Below are 19151 nucleotides of genomic sequence, written 5' to 3' on the forward strand. Positions count from 1 at the left end.
TTCCAGAGCGCGATACCATAGTCTTTCCATACTGAAGGTTGCCAACTAATACTCAAAGTTCTGCAAGGGGAAAGAGCTATGAGTGAAGAACACCATACTATACCCTTTTTATGGAAAGGAAAGGAATAGAAGGGGTGTTTTGTCCTTGGAGTTTGGAGAGCAGGAGTAGGAGGCTAAGGGGGAGCCATTGTAATGGAGATAAAGCTGTTTACACGGAGACAAGGGGATTTTGAGTAGAAAGAGTTGCTTTTCAGGGAAATCTGTTTGCAATCAAGGGAGATTGAGTCAAACTGTGGAGATGGAGAAAGTCAGAAAAATATGAGCATTCCTTCTGAGAAAGAGAGAGTGCACAAAAAACAAAGTGGAAAATGCAGAGAGATCAGCCCTAGAAGGAAGGGAAAATAGAAGAGATGCAAAATAGTTTTTTTCTAGCACCCACTAATTGGTGCAGTCACCAAAGCTGAGGAGGAAGTGTATTAATGCAGAATAGCTGGAAATTTACTTGCATTCAGTGTCAGGTAGAATAGGAGTACAAATTGGGGTCTCCAGTCCACATCAATTATAGTAAATTTACATGTGGGTTGAATTAGTATTGATTAGCTCAGGATTCACTACTCTTTTAAAATGTAACTTTCTACAGAAATCACCCCCTCTTCCAGTTTCCTAATCAGCTTTACATGCCTGCTAACTTTTGAGGCCACAAGGATGGCAGGCATTAGACAGCAAAGCTCAGGATGTTTGGAGCCTGATAAGGGGGTTAATTGCTGCAACCTCCAAAACTAAGATAAAGATGGTGAAGATACTGGTTCTCATGCTGGTAGAACAATCCTGGGGTCAGAATTCCTTTGTTCATTCAAACAAACTTAGTTTAGATGGCAGAATATCACAGTGGGTTGTGCCATGTTCTTTGGGGTTCCAATAGGACACCAGTGTCAGGTTTTGAAAAGTTCATCCTCTGTGGTTATTCGGGGGGAGGGGGGGGAGAGAATTAAAGGAAATAATGTTATTTCAAACCAAACTTGGGCTTCAAGCTCTCCTGGCATTAACCCTTGGTGACATACACTTAATTAGTACCTGCATGAAAATAGGGGAGTTCGGAAACATCCTTTCCCAAAGAAAGGGTATTTGTGCTTAGTGGAGGTGAAGAGAAGAGAGGCTGTACTTCATCTACTTGACTTTTCAACAAACATATTTGTATGATGAATGTTCACAAAACCCTTGAAGTTTTTGACCATTCAACCAGAATGCTTAAAAAGTCCAAATAAAGGTGAAGGTGAGCAGGGGGAAGGGACTTGTATGTTACTAGATTTTACATAAATATTGATGAAACCAGATAAATAGGAGGAAATTATAGGACAGTTCATAAATTCCTTTGTTCAGTCTTCTTAAGAGTACTGTGAAAGAGCTGCCACTGCTATACACAACTTGGTGAATACATATGCTCTTCCTATATGGAATGCCAGTTCACACCAATGGTACCTCCATGCTAGCAGCAATTTGATGTTTCCCACACACTGTAAAATAGGGATATGGCACCATGTGTGGAAGCATCTTTGCCTGTTTGACTGCCTCATCCATAATTAGTTCCATATCTATCCTGCACTTCCACCAAGGAACTCAAAAAGGGTGTAGAAAGTTCTCGCCCACACTCCCACCCAATTTTATTGTCACAACAACCCTTTGGTACACTTTGGTGACTGCCAAGGGTCACCCAGTGAGCTTTAGTGCTCCATAGGGGCTTGAAGCTAGATCTCCTTGTTCCTCTTCCAATACTCTCTAAGCACTACATTGCAGTGGTTCTCACATTAGCATGCCCAGATAAGAGGGTGGGGGGGGGGTTGTTTTTATTTGTTGGACAGATTGTTATAGCCTATTATATTCTATTTTATGCCTCTCTCCCTTTTTAGGAGTTACAGTACTTGAAGGACCAATTTATGCAGTGGGAGGACATGATGGCTGGAGCTATTTGAACACAGTTGAGCGGTGGGATCCCCAAAATCAACAGTGGACATTTGTAGCCAGTATGTCTATTGCCAGAAGCACTGTTGGTGTGGCAGCATTAAATGGCAAGTGAGTAGGGGTGATAATGGTTTAAAGAGATAAAATTATAATGCTTTTAAACAGAGAGCATTGCATTGTGCCTTGTATTTACTAGATGCCCAGTATTATCTCCATTGTTCTCTGAAACTGAACATTCAACGTACTCCTTTGTTGCAAGCATCACTGAAGTGACTTATTCTTCTAAGGAGTAAGATTTGAAAACTGGAACCCAGTATTTCAAGCTCATAAAGTGCAAGGTAAAATCTCACAATTGAAATGATAATTTGAAAAACACAAATGTGTTTTCCAACTGCTGTCTGAGATTATAAAACAATTTTTTTTTACAATGTAAACTCTTCCCCCACCCCATATAGTTCCTGGAATAAATTCTGCCATGGCAGAACATGATATATATACCCTGCATGTTTCTGTAGGTCAGCACTGTGCCAACTAGTGAACAGTTCTGATATATCACCCTAATCAGCGGTTCTCAAAGTCTTGGAGTTTGAGCCACTCTAAGTGCTTGTGGGGGTGGGGGGAAGGTAGCAACGCGATCCCCATGATCACGCCACTGTGAGTGCAGAGAGGTCTTTCCCTAGCAAGCGTTACCTGCTGTCAGGGTCCAGGGGGTCTGGGGAGCCCCATGGGGCTCTGCAGGGCTCCCTGCAGTGTGGAAACACTGAAAAATGCGATCACGACCCACTTCCAGTTTTGCAATCACAACCCAGAAGTGGGTCGTAATCATGTTTTTCATTCATTCCATGCTGCGGGGAGCCCTGCAGAACCCCTGTGGGGCTCCTGAGACCCCCTGCACCCTGGCAGCAGGTAAGGCTTGCTAGGGAAAGCCCCCTCTGCACCTGCTTCCTTCCCCCTCACCCCACCACCGCCCCTTAAGGGGGCAGAGTCGAGGACCCTCAGGCTGGGGCTGAGAATTGCATGATTACCAGAAGTACGCAGATAGATATTTTCTGACAATTTTGCCTTTTTCTTTTGTAGGGCTAACACCCTATGGAGTTAATAGAACTCCATAATTAGGCTTCAGCCCTATAGTGCTTTCCTAGGAGTAAGCCCCATTGAACATAATGGGATTAATGTATGAGTAGTAGATTATGGTATTATTGAGCTGCTTTTCAGTTTGAACAATCACAGAACCTATTTTCATCTCTTCTGTAGATGACAGTTTCATTTTGGGAAATTCAAGTTGACTAAAATGCATTAGAAGTGCTTATTTGAGATGTGCAACTGCACCACATAAGCACCTCAGCTACTGCACATGCCGGCTACTGCAGTGTCATAAACTAAACCATCATACTTGAGTTGAGCTGACATTATTTTAGCATGGCAGAAATACTGCTTTAAAATTGTAGTAACAATGTCTTTGGAACTTTGGGAAAAACTAAAGTTTCCCTGTACAAAGTTTCCAAATATAACCAAACAGATAATTTTTGTGCGTATAAGAAAAAAGTCATCAGCACTTGGCATCTAGTTAAAGTGTACAGAAATTTATTTGTGGGGCGTGTGTGTGTGTGTGTGTGTGTGAGAGAGAGAGAGAGAGAGAGAGAGAGAGAGAGAGATGATTGCATCCACACATTGAGATAATGTCTACATAGGGAATTTTTAGGCGGGCCCCCATATCTGCAGATTCACTTATCCATGGACATCCCTGGTGTGCACCTCCTCTGGAGGTAAGGGAATCTGTGCTCCCCTTGCCTCCGGAAAGTTATTCAAAACGTCACTTCGTGTTTTACAGAAAAAACAGAAGTGACTTTTTTTTCATTGTAAAGCTGTCTGAATCCGGCAGAGGCTGTGGATGGACGTCCCCTCACCTTCCTTGTATCCACGGATTCAGGTATACATGGGGGATTCTGGAACTGAACCCCCGTATGGCATGCTTGTATGTGCATAGGCTTTGATTGTGCAGTGTGTAACAGGATTCTGATCACAATGTTCAGAGCCCATGCACATTTGGGATTTCTGCTCACAAACCCTTGTGCAGGTTACATTCAGTTCTTAGAAGAAAAGGCCAAAATCAGCAGCTGTAGAACTAATTCAGGAGGTACTATAGCTTAGAGCAGTGGTTCTCAAACTTTGAGGGAGCTTTACTCCCTCAGTAAGTTCTTTTGGGGGAGGGCTAGGGCCACAACGCTATTCCCAGGATCGCGCTGCTAAAGGGGGTGCGAGGGGGGGTGCTTGTGACTTGCTTTATGAAAGGGCTGCAGCAGGCTGCAAGAGGTGCGGGGAACAGGAGGTGCTTTGCGCCTGCTTTCTCCGAACATTCCAAGCCTTGTGGTGTGCTGCAGAGGGCTGTGCAGGGCTCCCCGCACTTCCTGTAGCCTGCTGCAGCCCTGTCTTCATAAAGTAAGTTACAAGCATCCCCCCTCGCCCCCCATATGGGCATGATCCTGGGGATCACTTCCCTGTCTCTCCCTTTCCCCCGCCCCTTAAAAGGATGGAGGAATCTTTACGTGAACTGGTGGGTCATGACCCACCAGTTTGAGAACCACTGGCTTAGAGGTAAAACCAGGGTGACCAGATACAGTGGAGAACAGAGTGTGCCTATGCGTTTAACTATTGTATAGAAGAGGGAATTTTGGCAGGTGCAGCTCAACGTAGAAGGGTTTAAAAAGCAGCACATGCCAATATTTCCTCTTCCACACAATGGTTAAAGGTATAGGCACTCTATCCTCCACTGTATCTGGTCACCCTAGGTAAAGCATCCACTTTGCATGAAGGAAGTCCTAGATTCAGTCTGTAGCATGTCTAGATAGGGTTGTTTTTTTTTTTGTTGGCAACCTTCAGTCTCGGAAGACTATGGTATCGCGCTCTGGATGGTGGTTCTGGCACAGCGTCTAGTGTGGCTGAAAAGGCCGATTCGGGAGTGACAATCCCTTCCACACTGGGAGCAAGTGTAGTATGTCCCTGGTCTGTCTCCCTGGCTATGGGCCTTCCTTCTTTGCCTCTTTGCCTCAGACTGTTGGCCAAGTGTCTCTTCAAACTGGGAAAGGCCATGCTGCACAGCCTGCCTCCAAGCGGGCCGCTCAGAGGCCAGGGTTTCCCACCTGTTGAGGTCCACTCCTAAGGCCTTCAGATCCCTCTTGCAGATGTCCTTGTATCGTAGCAGTGGTCTACCTGTAGGGCGCTTTCCTTGCACGAGTTCCCCATAGAGGAGATCCTTTGGGATCCGGCCATCATCCATTCTCACAACATGACTAAGCCAACGCAGGCATCTCTGTTTCAGCAGTGCATACATGCTAGGGATTCCAGCTCGTTCCAGGACTGTGTTGTTAGGAACTTTGTCCTGCCAGCTGATGCCGAGGATGCGTCAGAGGCAGCGCATGTGGAATGCGTTCAGTTTCCTCTCCTGTTGTGAGCAAAGAATCCATGACTCGCTGCAGTACAGAATTGTACTCAGGACGCAAGCTCTGTAGACCTGGATCTTGGTCTGTCAGCTTCTTGTTGGACCAGACTCTCTTTGTGAGTCTGGAAAACGTGGTAGCTGCTTTACCGATGTGTTTGTTTAGCTCGGTATTGAGAGAAAGAGTGTCGGAGATCGTTGAGCCAAGGTACACAAAGTCATGGACAACCTCCAGTTCATGCGCAGAGATTGTAATGCAGGGAGGTGAGTCCACATCCTGAACCATGACCTGTGTTTTCGTAAGGCTGATCATCAGTCCAAAATCTTGGCAGGCCTTGCTAAAACGATCCATGAGCTGCTGGAGATCTTTGGCAGAGTGGGTAGTGACAGCTGCATCGTTGGCAAAGAGGAAGTCACGCAGACATTTCAGCTGAACTTTGGACTTTGCTCTCAGTCTGGAGAGGTTGAAGAGCTTTCTGTCTGATCTGGTCCGGAGATAGATGCCTTCTGTTGCAGTTCCAAAGGCATGCTTCAGCAGGACAGCGAAGAAAATCCCAAACAAGGTTGGCGCAAGAACACAGCCCTGCTTCACTCCGCTTCGGATGTCAAAGGGGTCTGTTGTGGAGCCATCGAAGACAACAGTGCCTTTCATGTCCTTATGGAAAGATCTGATGATGCTGAGGAGCCTGGGTGGACATCCAATCTTGGGGAGAATCTTGAAGAGGCCATCCCTGCTGACCAGGTCGAAAGCCTTCGTGAGATCTATGAAGGCTATAAAGAGTGGCTGTCGCTGTTCCCTGCATTTCTCCTGCAGTTGTCTAAGGGAGAATACCATATCAGTGTTGGACCTGTTGGCTCGGAATCCGCACTGCGATTCTGGATAGACGCTCTCTGCAAGTACCTGAAGCCTCTTTAGTGCAACTCGGGCAAACAGCTTTCCTACTATGCTAAGGAGAGAGATGCCGCGGTAGTTGTTGCAGTCACCCCTGTCGCCTTTGTTCTTGTACAGTGTGATGATGTTTGCATTTTGCATCCCTCATGTCTTGAGGTACTCCACCTTCTCTCCAGCAAAGACAGAGGATTTCATGCAGCTCAGTGACGATGATCTCTTTGCAGCACTTTAGGACTTCAGCAGGGATGCTGTCTTTTCCTGGTGCCTTGCCAAAGGCAAGGGAGTCCAGGGCGGCATGAAGTTCTTCTAGGGTTGGTTCACTGTCAAGCTCCTCCAACACAGGCAGGCACTCAATGTTGTTCAGCCCTTCTTTGGTGACTACATTTTCTCTGGAATATAGCTCAGAGTAGTGCTGCACCCAGCGTTCCATCTGCTGCACCTGATCCTGGATGACCTCGCCTGCTGCAGACTTCAGAGGGGCAATTTTCTTCTGTGTTGGACCTAGGGCCTGCTTGATACCATCATACATCCCCTTGATGTTGCTCATGTCAGCTGCTGTCTGTATCTGGGAACAGAGCTGGAGCCAGTAGTCGTTAGCACATCTTCTGGCAGCCTGCTGGACTTTGCTGCGAGCAGCTCGGAGGACCTGCAGGTTGCGCTCACTGGGACAGGCCTTGTATGCTCTCCTCTTTTCCTCAATGACTGGTGTCAACTCCTCAGAGTGGGCTTCAAACCAGTCTGCCGTCTTGTTGGTCTTCTTGCCAAATATGGACAAGGCGGTGTTGTAAACGGTATTCATGAAATGTTCCCATCTGTTGGATGCGTTTGCATCAGCCGGGCCTGGAAGAGATTCCTCAAGTGCTCATGCAAATTCCTCCACTTTCCTCTGATCCCGATCAGATAGGGTAGAGTTTCTAAAACCCTGGAGAGCTGCTTCCAATTAGTGCAGACAATACTGATGAACAGTCTGGCTCAGCATAAGGCAGCTTCATGAGTTCCCCCTCTATGTGTACAGTTCTACACACTGCACAGGGTTTATTGCTTTGTATTATATGGTTCCACAAAGAACATTAATTATAGCAAAGTGTTTCCATTTTCATTATGCCCACTTGACTTTAGCTAACAGAAAAAACAGAAAAAACTGTTACAAAAACAATTATATCTATGTGCTCAGCTTGGAAGCAACAGGGAAAATAGATACTTGCTCAGAAAATCAGCCAAGGCTCTAAACAACTAAGATTGCATTACAACTATATTTTTTGTGTATGAAATAGTAAAGGTCTACCAGGCGAAGTATTTCATTATATAAGTGGCAAGACAGAAGATTGAAATAAAGTTTCAATCCTATGCCCATTTATGTGGAAGTATGTCCTATTAAACATTCATTTCTCAGTGAAAGAGAATTGGGTTGTGAACAGTGGTGTCGCTAGGGGGGTGCGGGTGCTGCGGGCCACACAAGGTGATGCGCAAGGGGGTGACACGCACTGGGGGGATGATGCGCTAAAATCAAGGTGGTTATGAGTAACCCCATCATACTAAATACCATTGGATGCAGAATTTCCAGCAGAATGCAGTGAAGAAAACCGGAGTGAAATATCTCAGTTCTATCAAAATGTATTGGCAAAAAACTGGAAAACAAAAAATGCATGGAGCCCAATGGAAAATGAAACCGAGGCATATTGAGCGTTTACTCATGAGTAGGCAAACGTGCCTTAGTCCGTCGGAAAGGGCAGGCTGAGAAGAATCCAACAACACCAGAATGGTCCTGGTCCAGTGAATGTAGCCCCCCCAAAAAACGTGAGAAGGAGGTTCCTCCCTCCAAGCTGGCAAATGTATTGAGCTCTATGGAAAGTGAAACTAAGCCACATGGTCGCATTTACTTGCGAGTAAGCAAACATGCCTTGGCACCTGGGCAGGTCAGGCAAAGGGAAATGTGAGGCCAGCAGAATGGTCCTGATTTGATGCAACTGGAGCTCAGCAAATGCTCCAAAAGGCACCCCCCCCCCAATAAAAAGAATGAAACAGAGGCTTGACAGGGTAAGGTGAATTTTTTTCTGTTTTAGGTGCAATTCTATCCACACTTTCCTGGGAGTAAGCCCCACTGACTACAATGGGACTTACTTCTGAGTAGACAGGTATAGGATTGGGCTCTCAGACTTGTAAAGCCAGGTGGGTCCTAATAGTGATATGCTTGAAATATAAGAACATAAATTGAACTGGGTAGGGGTGAAAATCTTACTGATTTTTTTTAATGGGGGGGGTATTATTGCAGGCAGGCTACAGAGAAAATTCACTTGGTGGAACAGGACTGACTTCCCCTTATTTAATTATTTGTTTTACTTTAATTTAATTATTTATAATTATTTATTTTAATTTGCTTTATGATGGGTCCTGGACAGATTGTCATTCTAAAAATTGGGTCCCAGTGCTAAAATTTTGAGAACTGCTTCAATAAGGCGTTAGTAAGTTGGCACCCTGGGGGGAGGTGACACCACTAGTGACCAAAATCACTAAAATCACAGTTTGTAAGAATAATACCATCATGTTATATATCAATCAATGTGTAATTTCATGCAGAATGCAGTGAAACAAACTGCGTTGAAATATTTTTATTCTATCAAAAGGTACAGCCAAAAAACCAGTGGGGGCAGGATGATGGCAGATCACCACACCCACCAGCTGGAGTGTTGCTCCGCCCACTGCATGGGGGTGACGCGCTGGCCTCCTGCATCGGGTGACGCAAACCCTAGTGATGCCACTGGTTGTGAATTGTATACTTATCCAGAGAGTCAGCTAAAATCTTAAGGGTCTAATAGCTAACCTTTGAGATATAGCCATTTATCTTATTTGTACAGAAAAAATAATTTTCCATTCACATGTTCAAGGTTTCTCCATTCAACCATATAGCAGCATTGTTAGCTATCTTCATAAGGTCAGTAATTAAGTAACACAAAAAAGCCCTCAATCTGGAAGCCATGATGTATATGCTTCCATGATGTGTATTGGGTTCAATTCTGTCACCCATGCTATTCAATATCTACATGAAACCGCTGGGAGAGGTCATCCGGTGGTTTGGAGTGGGGTGTCATCAATATGCTGATGACACCCAGCTCTATGTCTCCTTTCCTCCAGACTCCAGGGTGGCGGTTGAGGGCCTGGAGCGCTGTCTGGAAGCAGCGAGGATCTGGATGGGGGCTAACAAGCTGAAATTAAATCCGGATAAGACAGAGGCTCTCCTGGTTCGGAAATCCTCGATGCAGGTGCTGGATTATCGGCTTGCTCTGAATGGGGTTGCACTCCCTCTGAAGGAGCAGGTCCACAGCTTGGGGGTCCACCTGGACTCGCAGCTGCTCCTGGACTCCCAGGTGGTGGCTGTGGCTAGGGGGGCCTTCGCGCAGCTTTGGCTGGTGCGCCAGCTGCGGCCGTACTTGGATCGTGCAGACCTGGCCACGGTGATCCATGCTACGGAGACATCGAGGTTAGATTATTGCAACGCGCTTTATGTGGGGCTGCCCCTGAAGACGGTTCAGAAACTGCAATTAGTGCAGAATGCGGCGGCCGTGTGGTCACTGGAGCTAGTCGGTTTGACTCTGTGAGTCCGCTTCTCCGGGGGCTACATTGGCTGCCCATTCGTTTCCGGCCCCAATTCAAGGTGCTGGTCTTGTCCTTTAAAGCCGTATACTGCTCTGGGCCAGGCTATTTTAGAGATCGCCTACTCCCGTACAATCCGGCTCTTCCTCTCAGGTCATCAGAGAAGGCCTTTTTACATGTGCCACCGCGTAAAGAGGTACGTGGGGCGGCGGCAAGAAATAGGGCCTTCTCAGTAGTGGCACCAATGTTATGGAACTCCCTTCCCCTTGACTTGAGAATGGCTCCCTCCCTCGAGACCTTTCGGCGAGGCCTGAATTCCTTGTTGTTTACACAAGCCTTCTGACTCTATGGCCTTTTTAACATCTTTTATACATCTTTTAGTTTTTTACAGGCGTGATTCCTCCTTGAACTGCTGTTTTATGCTCTTTTTATTCTGACTTTTATCTGATTACTGTTTTTATGGTTTCTCTTAATGTGTTTTTAATATGTTTTTATCTGTTAAATTATGTTGTAATCTGTTTGTTGTTTTTTTTAATATGTTGTAAGCCGCCCTGGGTCCCTTTGGGGAGAAGGGCGAGATAAAAATAAAGTTTATTATTATTATTATTATTATTATTATTATTATTATTATTATTATTATTATTATTAATATTATGCGCAACCTCCTGATTTTAGAAATGGGTTATGTCAGAATGCCAGATGCAAGGGAGGGCACCAGGATGCAGGTCTCTTGTTATCTGGTGTGCGCCTTGGGGCATTTGGTGGGCCGCTGTGAGATACAGGAAGCTGGACTAGATGGGCCTATGGCCTGATCCAGTGGGGCTGTTCTTATGTTCTTAATGAACTTCATCTAGAATGAACTTGATACAAATATACCTGACATAATAAATCTGATAGCCTAAGTGCCAGAAGACTTTTTAGCGAGTATGTAAGTTTGTGTTTGCTGTAACAAAGTAATATGGTTTTTCTTCTGGAATCCATAAACTCCCTGAGCCAGCCTGAAATATTCTTGTTTCTTGATGTATCTTTGTTATTATTTTAATGCAAGTGGTATTCTTCAGCTCAATTGCAAACTGTCTAGTTAACAAAACTACCGTACATTTTGTCCATGTTTATCTTTGTGGGAGACATTTGATTTCTTTTCCTTTTCCTTTGCAATATAATGTAATGTAATGTAATTGCATAATTATTATTACTATGATTTATTGTGATTTTTCACATTTTTATTCTGTCCTTCCTCCAAGGAGCTCAGGGTGGTACAAATAGTTCCTTCCTTCCTCTGTCCTCACAGCAATGCTGTGAGATAAGTGAGACTGAGACAGAATGACTGGCCCAAGGTCACCCATGAAGCTTCATGTCTAAGATGAGATTTCATGCTTCATGGATGAGATGAGACCTGAATCTTCCAGGTCTACATCCAACTTCCAAACCTCTACACCGGTGGCTCTCACACATTTAGCATTGGGACCCACTTTTTAAAATAAGAATCTGTCATGACCTACCAGAAATGATGTCATGATCAGAAGTTACAACATCAAGCAGGAAAATTCTTAACAATCCTAGGCTGCAATCCTGCCCACACTTACCCAGAAGTAAGTCCCATTTACTATCATTGTTAAAAGAATACACATAGTAGCTTGTTAAAAGTACGGGTCTGTAACTTTTCCGCAAATGCAGTCATATACAATGGTAGCATCAAGTCTTATATATTAAAAATAACATATTGAAATTAATGAGGACCAACCTGAAATTGGCTCGTAAACCACCTAGTGGGTCCTGACCCACAGCTTGAGAAACACTGCTGTACACTATCCTGGTGCCAAATATCTACTTTGCAACTACAGACGTTTCTCTTGTCAGCTGTGTTCGGGCAGCATAGCCATCACTGCCTGGAATGACTCCAGTGGCAAGTGGGAGAATCCACTTAAATGGCACATTGGGGCACCTGCAGTACTTGCCATTTTGTACATATGTACCAACGGGGTACGTATGTACGGCTGTTATTTGTGGATTATAGTTCTGCTTTTAACACCATTCTACCTAACATACCAAGATCCAGGTCTACAGAGCTTGCGTCCTGAGTACACTTCTGTACTGCAGCGAGTCATGGACTCTCCGCTCACAACAGGAGAGGAAACTGAACACTTTCCACATGCGCTGCCTCCGGCGCATTCTCGGCATCACCTGGCAGGACAAAGTTCCAAACAACACAGTCCTGGAACGTGCTGGAATCACTAGCATGTATGCACTGCTGAAACAGAGACGCCTGCGTTGGCTCGGTCATGTTGTGAGAATGGATGATGGCCGGATCCCAAAGGATCTCCTCTATGGAGAACTTGTGCAAGGAAAGCGCCCTACAGGTAGACCACAGCTGCGATACAAGGACATCTGCAAGAGGGATCTGAAGGCCTTAGGGATGGACCTCAACAAGTGGGAAACCCTGGTCTCTGAGCGGCCCGCTTGGAGGCAGGCTGTGCACCATGGCCTTTCCCAGTTTGAAGAGACACTTGGCCAACGGTCTGAGGCAAAGAGGCAAAGAAGGAAGGCCCATAGCCAGGGAGACAGACCAGGGACAGACTGCACTTGCTCCCAGTGTGGAAGGGATTGTCACTCCCGGATTGGCCTTTTCAGCCACACTAGATGCTGTGCCAGAACCACCTTTCAGAGCGCGATTCCTTAGTCTTTCGAGACTGAAGGTTGCCAATACATACTACCTAGCAGGCTGTTTTTTAAAGTGACTAGTTTGGGCATACAGCAAGATATTTGTCTGTGGATAAAGGACTTTTTGACAAATAGGCCACAGTCAGTTAGGATGGGCTCTTATCATTCTTCCACTCTGATATTAAATACAGGAGCTCCCCAAGGCTGTGTGCTGAGTTCTGCTGAGCTGAGCCCCTTCCTCTATTCCCTGTATACACATGATTGTACCCCATCACATAACACCATTGAAATTATAAAATTTGCAGACAATACTACAGTGGTGGGGCTTGTTAGCAGGAATGATGAGTCTGCTTATAGGAAGGAGGTACAGGAGTTGTTATTGTGGTGCAAAGAAAATAATCTCTCACTTAACATCAAAAAAACTAAAGAACTTATAATTGACTTCCGGAAAAATAAGGATGTACACACACCATTATACAGAAATGGTGAGGAGGTGGAGAAGGTTGCTAGTTTCAAATTCCTAGGTACTTACATCACAGAGGACCTCTCACGGACTATTAACACCAGCATGTTGATTAAAAAGGCACAAAAGCGGTTATATTTTCTAAGGAAGCTTGCAAGGTTAAATTTGTCACAGCAGCTGCTTGTGTCTTACTATCACACCATTGAGAGTATCGTAACCTATGATATCTTGGTGTGGTACAGAAATTGCTCTGCAGGGGACAAAAAGGCTCTGCAGAGAATTAAGATGGTGCAGCACATCATCAACCTTCATCTACCAGCTTTGGAGGACATCTATACATCTCGCTTCTGCAGTAGTCACATAGTATTCTGAGAGACCCCTTCCATCTGGCTCATGTTCTTTGAACTGTTGCCATCGGGTAGGCGATACAGAACTATTAGAGCAGCACTACACGATTCCTGAACAGTTTTTATCCCACAGCCATAATTACATTGAATAAGGCGATATAGTTGTTACCATGCTCCTGGGCATTATGGTCTGTTTTTTTATTATGATGCATGTTGTATAGAATGTGTGAGTGAGTGTGTAGAGTGTGATTGTTGGAATTGTAGTATATATTTATGCTTGTTTCTCAAAGGTGCATAAATTTCATTGTGCTGTAGCACAATGACAATAAAGTTACTACTACTACTATTTTGTCCCCCTCTAGTTACGCTACTGCCCACTTCCTAGGGCAGGGGAAGTCCCTAGATGATAAATCCACTACACTATAGCCACTGAACCAGACTGGAAAGGTGGCAATAGCACCCTTCCACCGAAGGCCTACAAAGGCACCCTAACAACTGAGAATGAGGTGGGGTATCACATCAAGGCCCATCCCTGGTGCCATCAACTTGAGTCAAGATAAATTGCATGGAGAGGGAGATGCATGCCTGTCATAAGATTTTGCCCACCTCTCCTGCACTTGGAGGACAGGGAGGGGATGTTAAGGAGAAGGTGCCACTGGCCAAGGAGAAAAGGAAGAAGCTGAGAGAACTACTGGAGAGAAAGAGTGTCAAGGACAGTCTGAGGCAGCAGTGGGCTCAAGAGGAGCCAGTGCCTGATCTGTCCAAGGCACAGATCAGGGCTGAAGGAGAGCCTCAGAAAGCACACTCGTCAACCCTCACACCTCACAAGCTGCAGGCATGTGGCTTCACATGGTCTGGCATACGTAATAGTAGTATTGGTATGAGTGCAACTAGAGTTTAGTTGCTTTTCTGGTGTCCTGGCAAGCAAAGTCATATCATGAGACTTCTGCTTTGATCTATATATGAGGTTACAGTGTATCATAGTACCTGCCCATTAGTCATTAATGATGAATTTATCACACATCTAATAAATGTATCATTAAACATATAACTTTTGAATACCATCTTTTACTTTTGATTATATCTAAAAATAGTTCCTCTGTTCCCTGGACACTGTGGCTGACCTCATGTAGCCCATTCATCCATAAAACATAGTTAACTTCCTAATTGACATTGCTCCACTGCATCAGTTTCCCATGCTGTTGAAAAGTTTGAGAATAGCTCAAATGGACAGATCTGCCTTAACTGCAAAACTTTATTCTCTTTAAAAGAATAGTTTTGTAAATTTATGACCATATTTAGCCAGTCAGCTAAAATGTAGATTTACTAAATGATCTTCTAAGTACAATTTTAAAATCTTCCAGGGAGATTCCATTTGTTATTTTTTTTTTCTTTCTGTTTTGTGCATAGCTAAGCACACCATAAATGTACAGTTTTTTTTATAGATTTGTGTCTTTTAAACATATGGAAATAGGCCCACAGGTAGCAACATTATTTTAAACTGAGATTTAAGGTCAGTTTTGTTTTATAATTTCATGGGGAAAAATGTTTGTCTGGTACAGCATAACAATAGGAAACTTAAAGCATCAAAAATTGTAGCAACAGAAAATTTGGTAATTCTTGTTTTAGTAATGAATATAGTAGCATAAAAATGCAATACTTCTACATGAGATAGTACAAAACACAGCTATCTCAGCACATGGTCCCTTAAACAATTTAGGGGGCAATCCAACCTCCACTGGAACAGGGAAGCCAAGAGGCTTGTGCAGCGCAGGATAGGGGCCTGAGGCGACTCAGCCAGAAGCAAGGGAAAACTTTCCCCCTTACTTCCAGGTAAAGCACACTGGCCCCTATGTGTTTCCTCAGACTTGCGCTACTTCCTGAGGTGGCACAAGTCCGAGGAGAGCGGAGCAGCTTGAAGCTGCTCCGATCTCCCCAGACCTGCCTCCCACTCCCCGCCCGCCCACCCCCGAGGCCACCCACTGCTTGTCTTCCCCCCTCCCAAGAACACCTCTCTCCTGCCCACCCCAGAGCCTTGCATCGGCCCAGCTGGGCCAACGCAAGGCTCACGGAGTAAGCCACCACAGAGGCTGGATTCAGTCTCTGTGCACCGACACAGCTTACTCCCAAGGAGGCCCAAATGTGCTTTAGGGCACATTTGCAACCCTCCTGGGCCGGCACAAGAGACTTGCGCCGGCCCATGGGTGCCTCTGGATTGCTCCCTTAATTGCTCATCCCAAAGTACGTTCTCAAGTAGCCACTTTGAATGCCCTTTGGGGAGATAAAGCGGGGTAGAAATTTGGTAAATAAAAATTTAGTGAATAAAGTGGGTCAATGAAATCATGGTATAAATATTCTTTTCCTCCATAAAATATGAATTGCATTAACTTTAGATAACCTAAGCACACAATCCTTATTTATTTTTAAGACATTCTATGTCTCATTTATAATTCTATATGCCTCATGGTTGTTCAGCAGGCATTCCCTCTTAATTTTCCAGAAGTATTCATTTTACCTTAACTCTGAACTGAAGTGGTTTGGTTTGGTTCCCAATCAGGGAGCAAGAAGTAGGTCAGTTGTGCAGGGGCTTCTGACAGGTGTCCAGCATTATCTCTCTCTCTCTCTCTCTCTCTCTCTCTCTCTCTCTACCCCACCCCACCCCCTTATTATGCTGTTAGGCACCCTGTAATGTGCTATTCACATGGCTGGGCCATTCAATTAAGCAATGGCTATTCTTTCTTCATTTTAGAGCACATAATAGTACCATCGCTGCCTCTTCTGAAATAAGTCTGTGAAAGGCCTCTTCCCCAACCAGGGTGGGGAACAGTGTGGGGGGAGAGTGGCAACAGCTGGAAAAGTCTTTGGAGCCCAGGTCTACCAGGCTTCCCAATGTAGAGCCCCCACATCTACCTTCCCATGCAGTGTTGGCAGCTAGCTACAGTAATAAAGAAAACCAAATACCACTCTAAAGTTTATCTAAAATCTTTTAAATCAGTCATTCCCAAACTGGTGGGTTGTGACCCACCAGGGGAAGCAGAAAACAACCATTCCCATTCAAGGCCAGAAAGCAGCAGCACAATCAAGATGCTGGTGCTGCTGCCCAGGAAGGGAGGATTTTTCCAACTTATCTGGTGGTTGCTGTGACTCTCCAGAGGGTCCAGGAAATCTAGAAACTCTCCCAAACTACAAACCTGGTTCTTCAAGGGGACTGCAACCCTATACTGCCGCACTGAATTGGCTGTCCCACTAGCTGAGAGCATCTCTGTCTTGAGTTTCAATCTGACAGCTCCCATCCAGTCCACATTCTCTCCTCACAAGGCTGGCATGTGGCACTGTATTTAACTTCTTGGGTACCTAATACTATGGGGCTGTGACTGCCTAACGGCATTTGCATAAAAGCTTCTGACAACATGTGGGGGCACTGGCTGCCACCATGGCATGGCATGGCCATGAGCATGGCAACAGCTCCATCAGGGCCCACCGATAAAGGTGAATTGTCAGGGGAGGGGGGGGAGGGCAGAACATGATGGGGACGGGGAAGCACAACATAGATTTCACTTGCACAGGTCCAAGCAGACCCTTCTGTTGCATAGAGGCTTTCCCCTGGGTAAGGGAATGAAAAGATGCAGCATGAGCCATGCTGGCTTTGCTGCATCGGCAGGGGGAAGAATGCATGCATAGGCTTGTACTCTAAGTTGTTTTAAATAATTTGTTATATAAATCATTGATATTAGTTATTGTGGAAGAACTGCACTTTCACAGAGTATTTACTAACCTTATTTTTGCTGCAAAGCAAATACTGCTCTGAGAAGGACTATAAAATCTAAAATGAAATTGCAGGGATACATTTTATTCTGATAGATTTAATTATTAGAAACCCTACTTGTATCAAAGAGATGCACATTATTTCTTTACTAACTGTTCCTATTACAGTGATCTCTGGGTTCTAAGACTCACATTAAAATGGGTATTATTTCCATTCCACTTTGAAATAATATTGTATATATACATTCAAAAGAAAAAGGAGCTCACCACTGACTTTCTTTAACAGTGCTTGTTAACAGAGTTTCTGGACATAATCCATCTACTGCTGATTGACTTTTAAAAAGGATAAGGGCACAATCCTAACCAGGTCTGCTCAGAAGTAAGTCCTATTTTGTTCAGTAGGGATAAGCCATTGTGGAAAGTGTGGTTAGGATTGCAGCCTTAGGGCCCAATCCTATCCAATTTTCTAGTGCCGGTACCTCAGGGCTGCATTGAGCCTGCACTGGTGCTGAAAAGTTGGATAGGATTAGGCCCTTAGTCACATACTGACTGAAATGTCGAAAGTCACAATTGGGGCACCCCACAGGAGTCCTTAACACTTTCACAATAACTGTATTTCAGAACCAACAGGAAAAAAAGAAAAAAAAATACTCTGCCCTTTATCAAGCCTTCTCAAAGGTATGATTAGAGGAATGCAGGGGGAAAGATCAGTGTAGTAGAGTTCTTACAAGCAGGCCAGCCTTGACTGTTGATATGAATGAACTATTATCTGTATGGGAAACCTGAAACAAAGCCACACAAGATTATTTTTCAGATTTCACCCAAGTGTCTTAGGGCCCAATCCTATCCAACTTTTCAGCACTTGTTTAGCCACAAGCAGTCCCAAGTTAAGGGAACAAACATCCCCTTACCTTGAGGAGACCTCTGTGATTAACTGCTCATCACAGGATGTAGTGCATGCCCCATTGGCATGACTGCACCAGCACTGAAAAGTTGGATAGGATTGGGCCCTCAGTCATAATGGTTTCAATGTTATTTTTAATTATCATGTAGTCCTGTGTAGAAGTAGATACATCTACATGTAGATACACCTATGTAGTCCTAGAAATGAAATGATAATTTTTGTCCACCTTCTTTCCATTCCAATTTTTTAAAATAAATTAAAATACTGAATACTAGTAACCTTATCTAAGGCCTGCACAACTTGTGACCTGTCAATGAATTAAGTCATGAATGACATGAATGTCGCCCATTGGATGACTGAATAACCTCCTGGTTGTGCTCTTTGCCTGGACTGCAAAAAATTGGAGTGTTGACAAGTATCAGGCAAGCCTGACATGCACAGCTGGTAGACTCAGAATGAACCTGGAATAAACTTAGGCCAGCGCAAGTCCCTTGTGCTGGCCCAGGAGTGTTGCAAATGTGCCATAAGGCACGTTTGTGCCTCCGGAAGAGTTGGCTGGGCTGACGCGAGGACACACTTCGACCTGCAGAGGATGCACACAGCCTCCACATCAGCCCAAGAAGGCAAGATTGCCCTGGCCTAGGGAGGCCAGGGAAGGGGGTTAAGGAGGGCTTTTCAGGGCATTTCACGGCAGGCAGTGGGCAGGCCACTGGAGGGATTGGGCTTGGGGGGGTGGGTGGGACCGGTCTCCAGCACTTAGAGCCCCATTTCCAAGCAGTTTAGCATTATACCAGGCTGTTTGAATCTGTGCCAGCAATTTAACTGCTGCAGATCCAAGTAGCCCCATTGCGGTGGTTGGGGTATTACATAAGTCCCCTTTACTCCAAGTTGCACTTCTTCCACCTCCCAGTCTGTGCTGGATATGGCTCAGGTCTGCCTATTCCAACGCAAGTTAGAATTGGGCTGTCAGATGGGTCCAGTCACAATGCAAGAAGCATCTTTGAGATGCATCTTTGAGAGGTAAATTTTCCTCCTACAAGCCAGTTTATACCTTTAACAAAAAAAGCTCTGTTGTTTTAGCTTGTTATGCAACTTGACAAAGAGAAAACAGGAATTTGAACTGAGATGCGGAG

General features: G+C 44.8%; 1 protein-coding gene across 2 annotated transcripts in view; it reads left to right on the plus strand.

Moving 5' to 3' along the window:
- KLHL1 (kelch like family member 1) overlaps positions 1–19151 on the plus strand; it is a 230053-nt gene that overhangs the window by 187862 nt on the left and 23040 nt on the right. For both annotated transcript variants that reach the window (XM_066620078.1, XM_066620079.1), the window contains one exon: positions 1908–2070. In XM_066620078.1, coding sequence (XP_066476175.1) covers positions 1908–2070 — 163 coding nt within the window. The remainder of the gene's footprint in view (positions 1–1907; positions 2071–19151) is intronic.

This window comes from Tiliqua scincoides, chromosome 3, assembly GCF_035046505.1.
Source record: "Tiliqua scincoides isolate rTilSci1 chromosome 3, rTilSci1.hap2, whole genome shotgun sequence".
NCBI classification, from domain to species: domain Eukaryota; kingdom Metazoa; phylum Chordata; class Lepidosauria; order Squamata; family Scincidae; genus Tiliqua; species Tiliqua scincoides.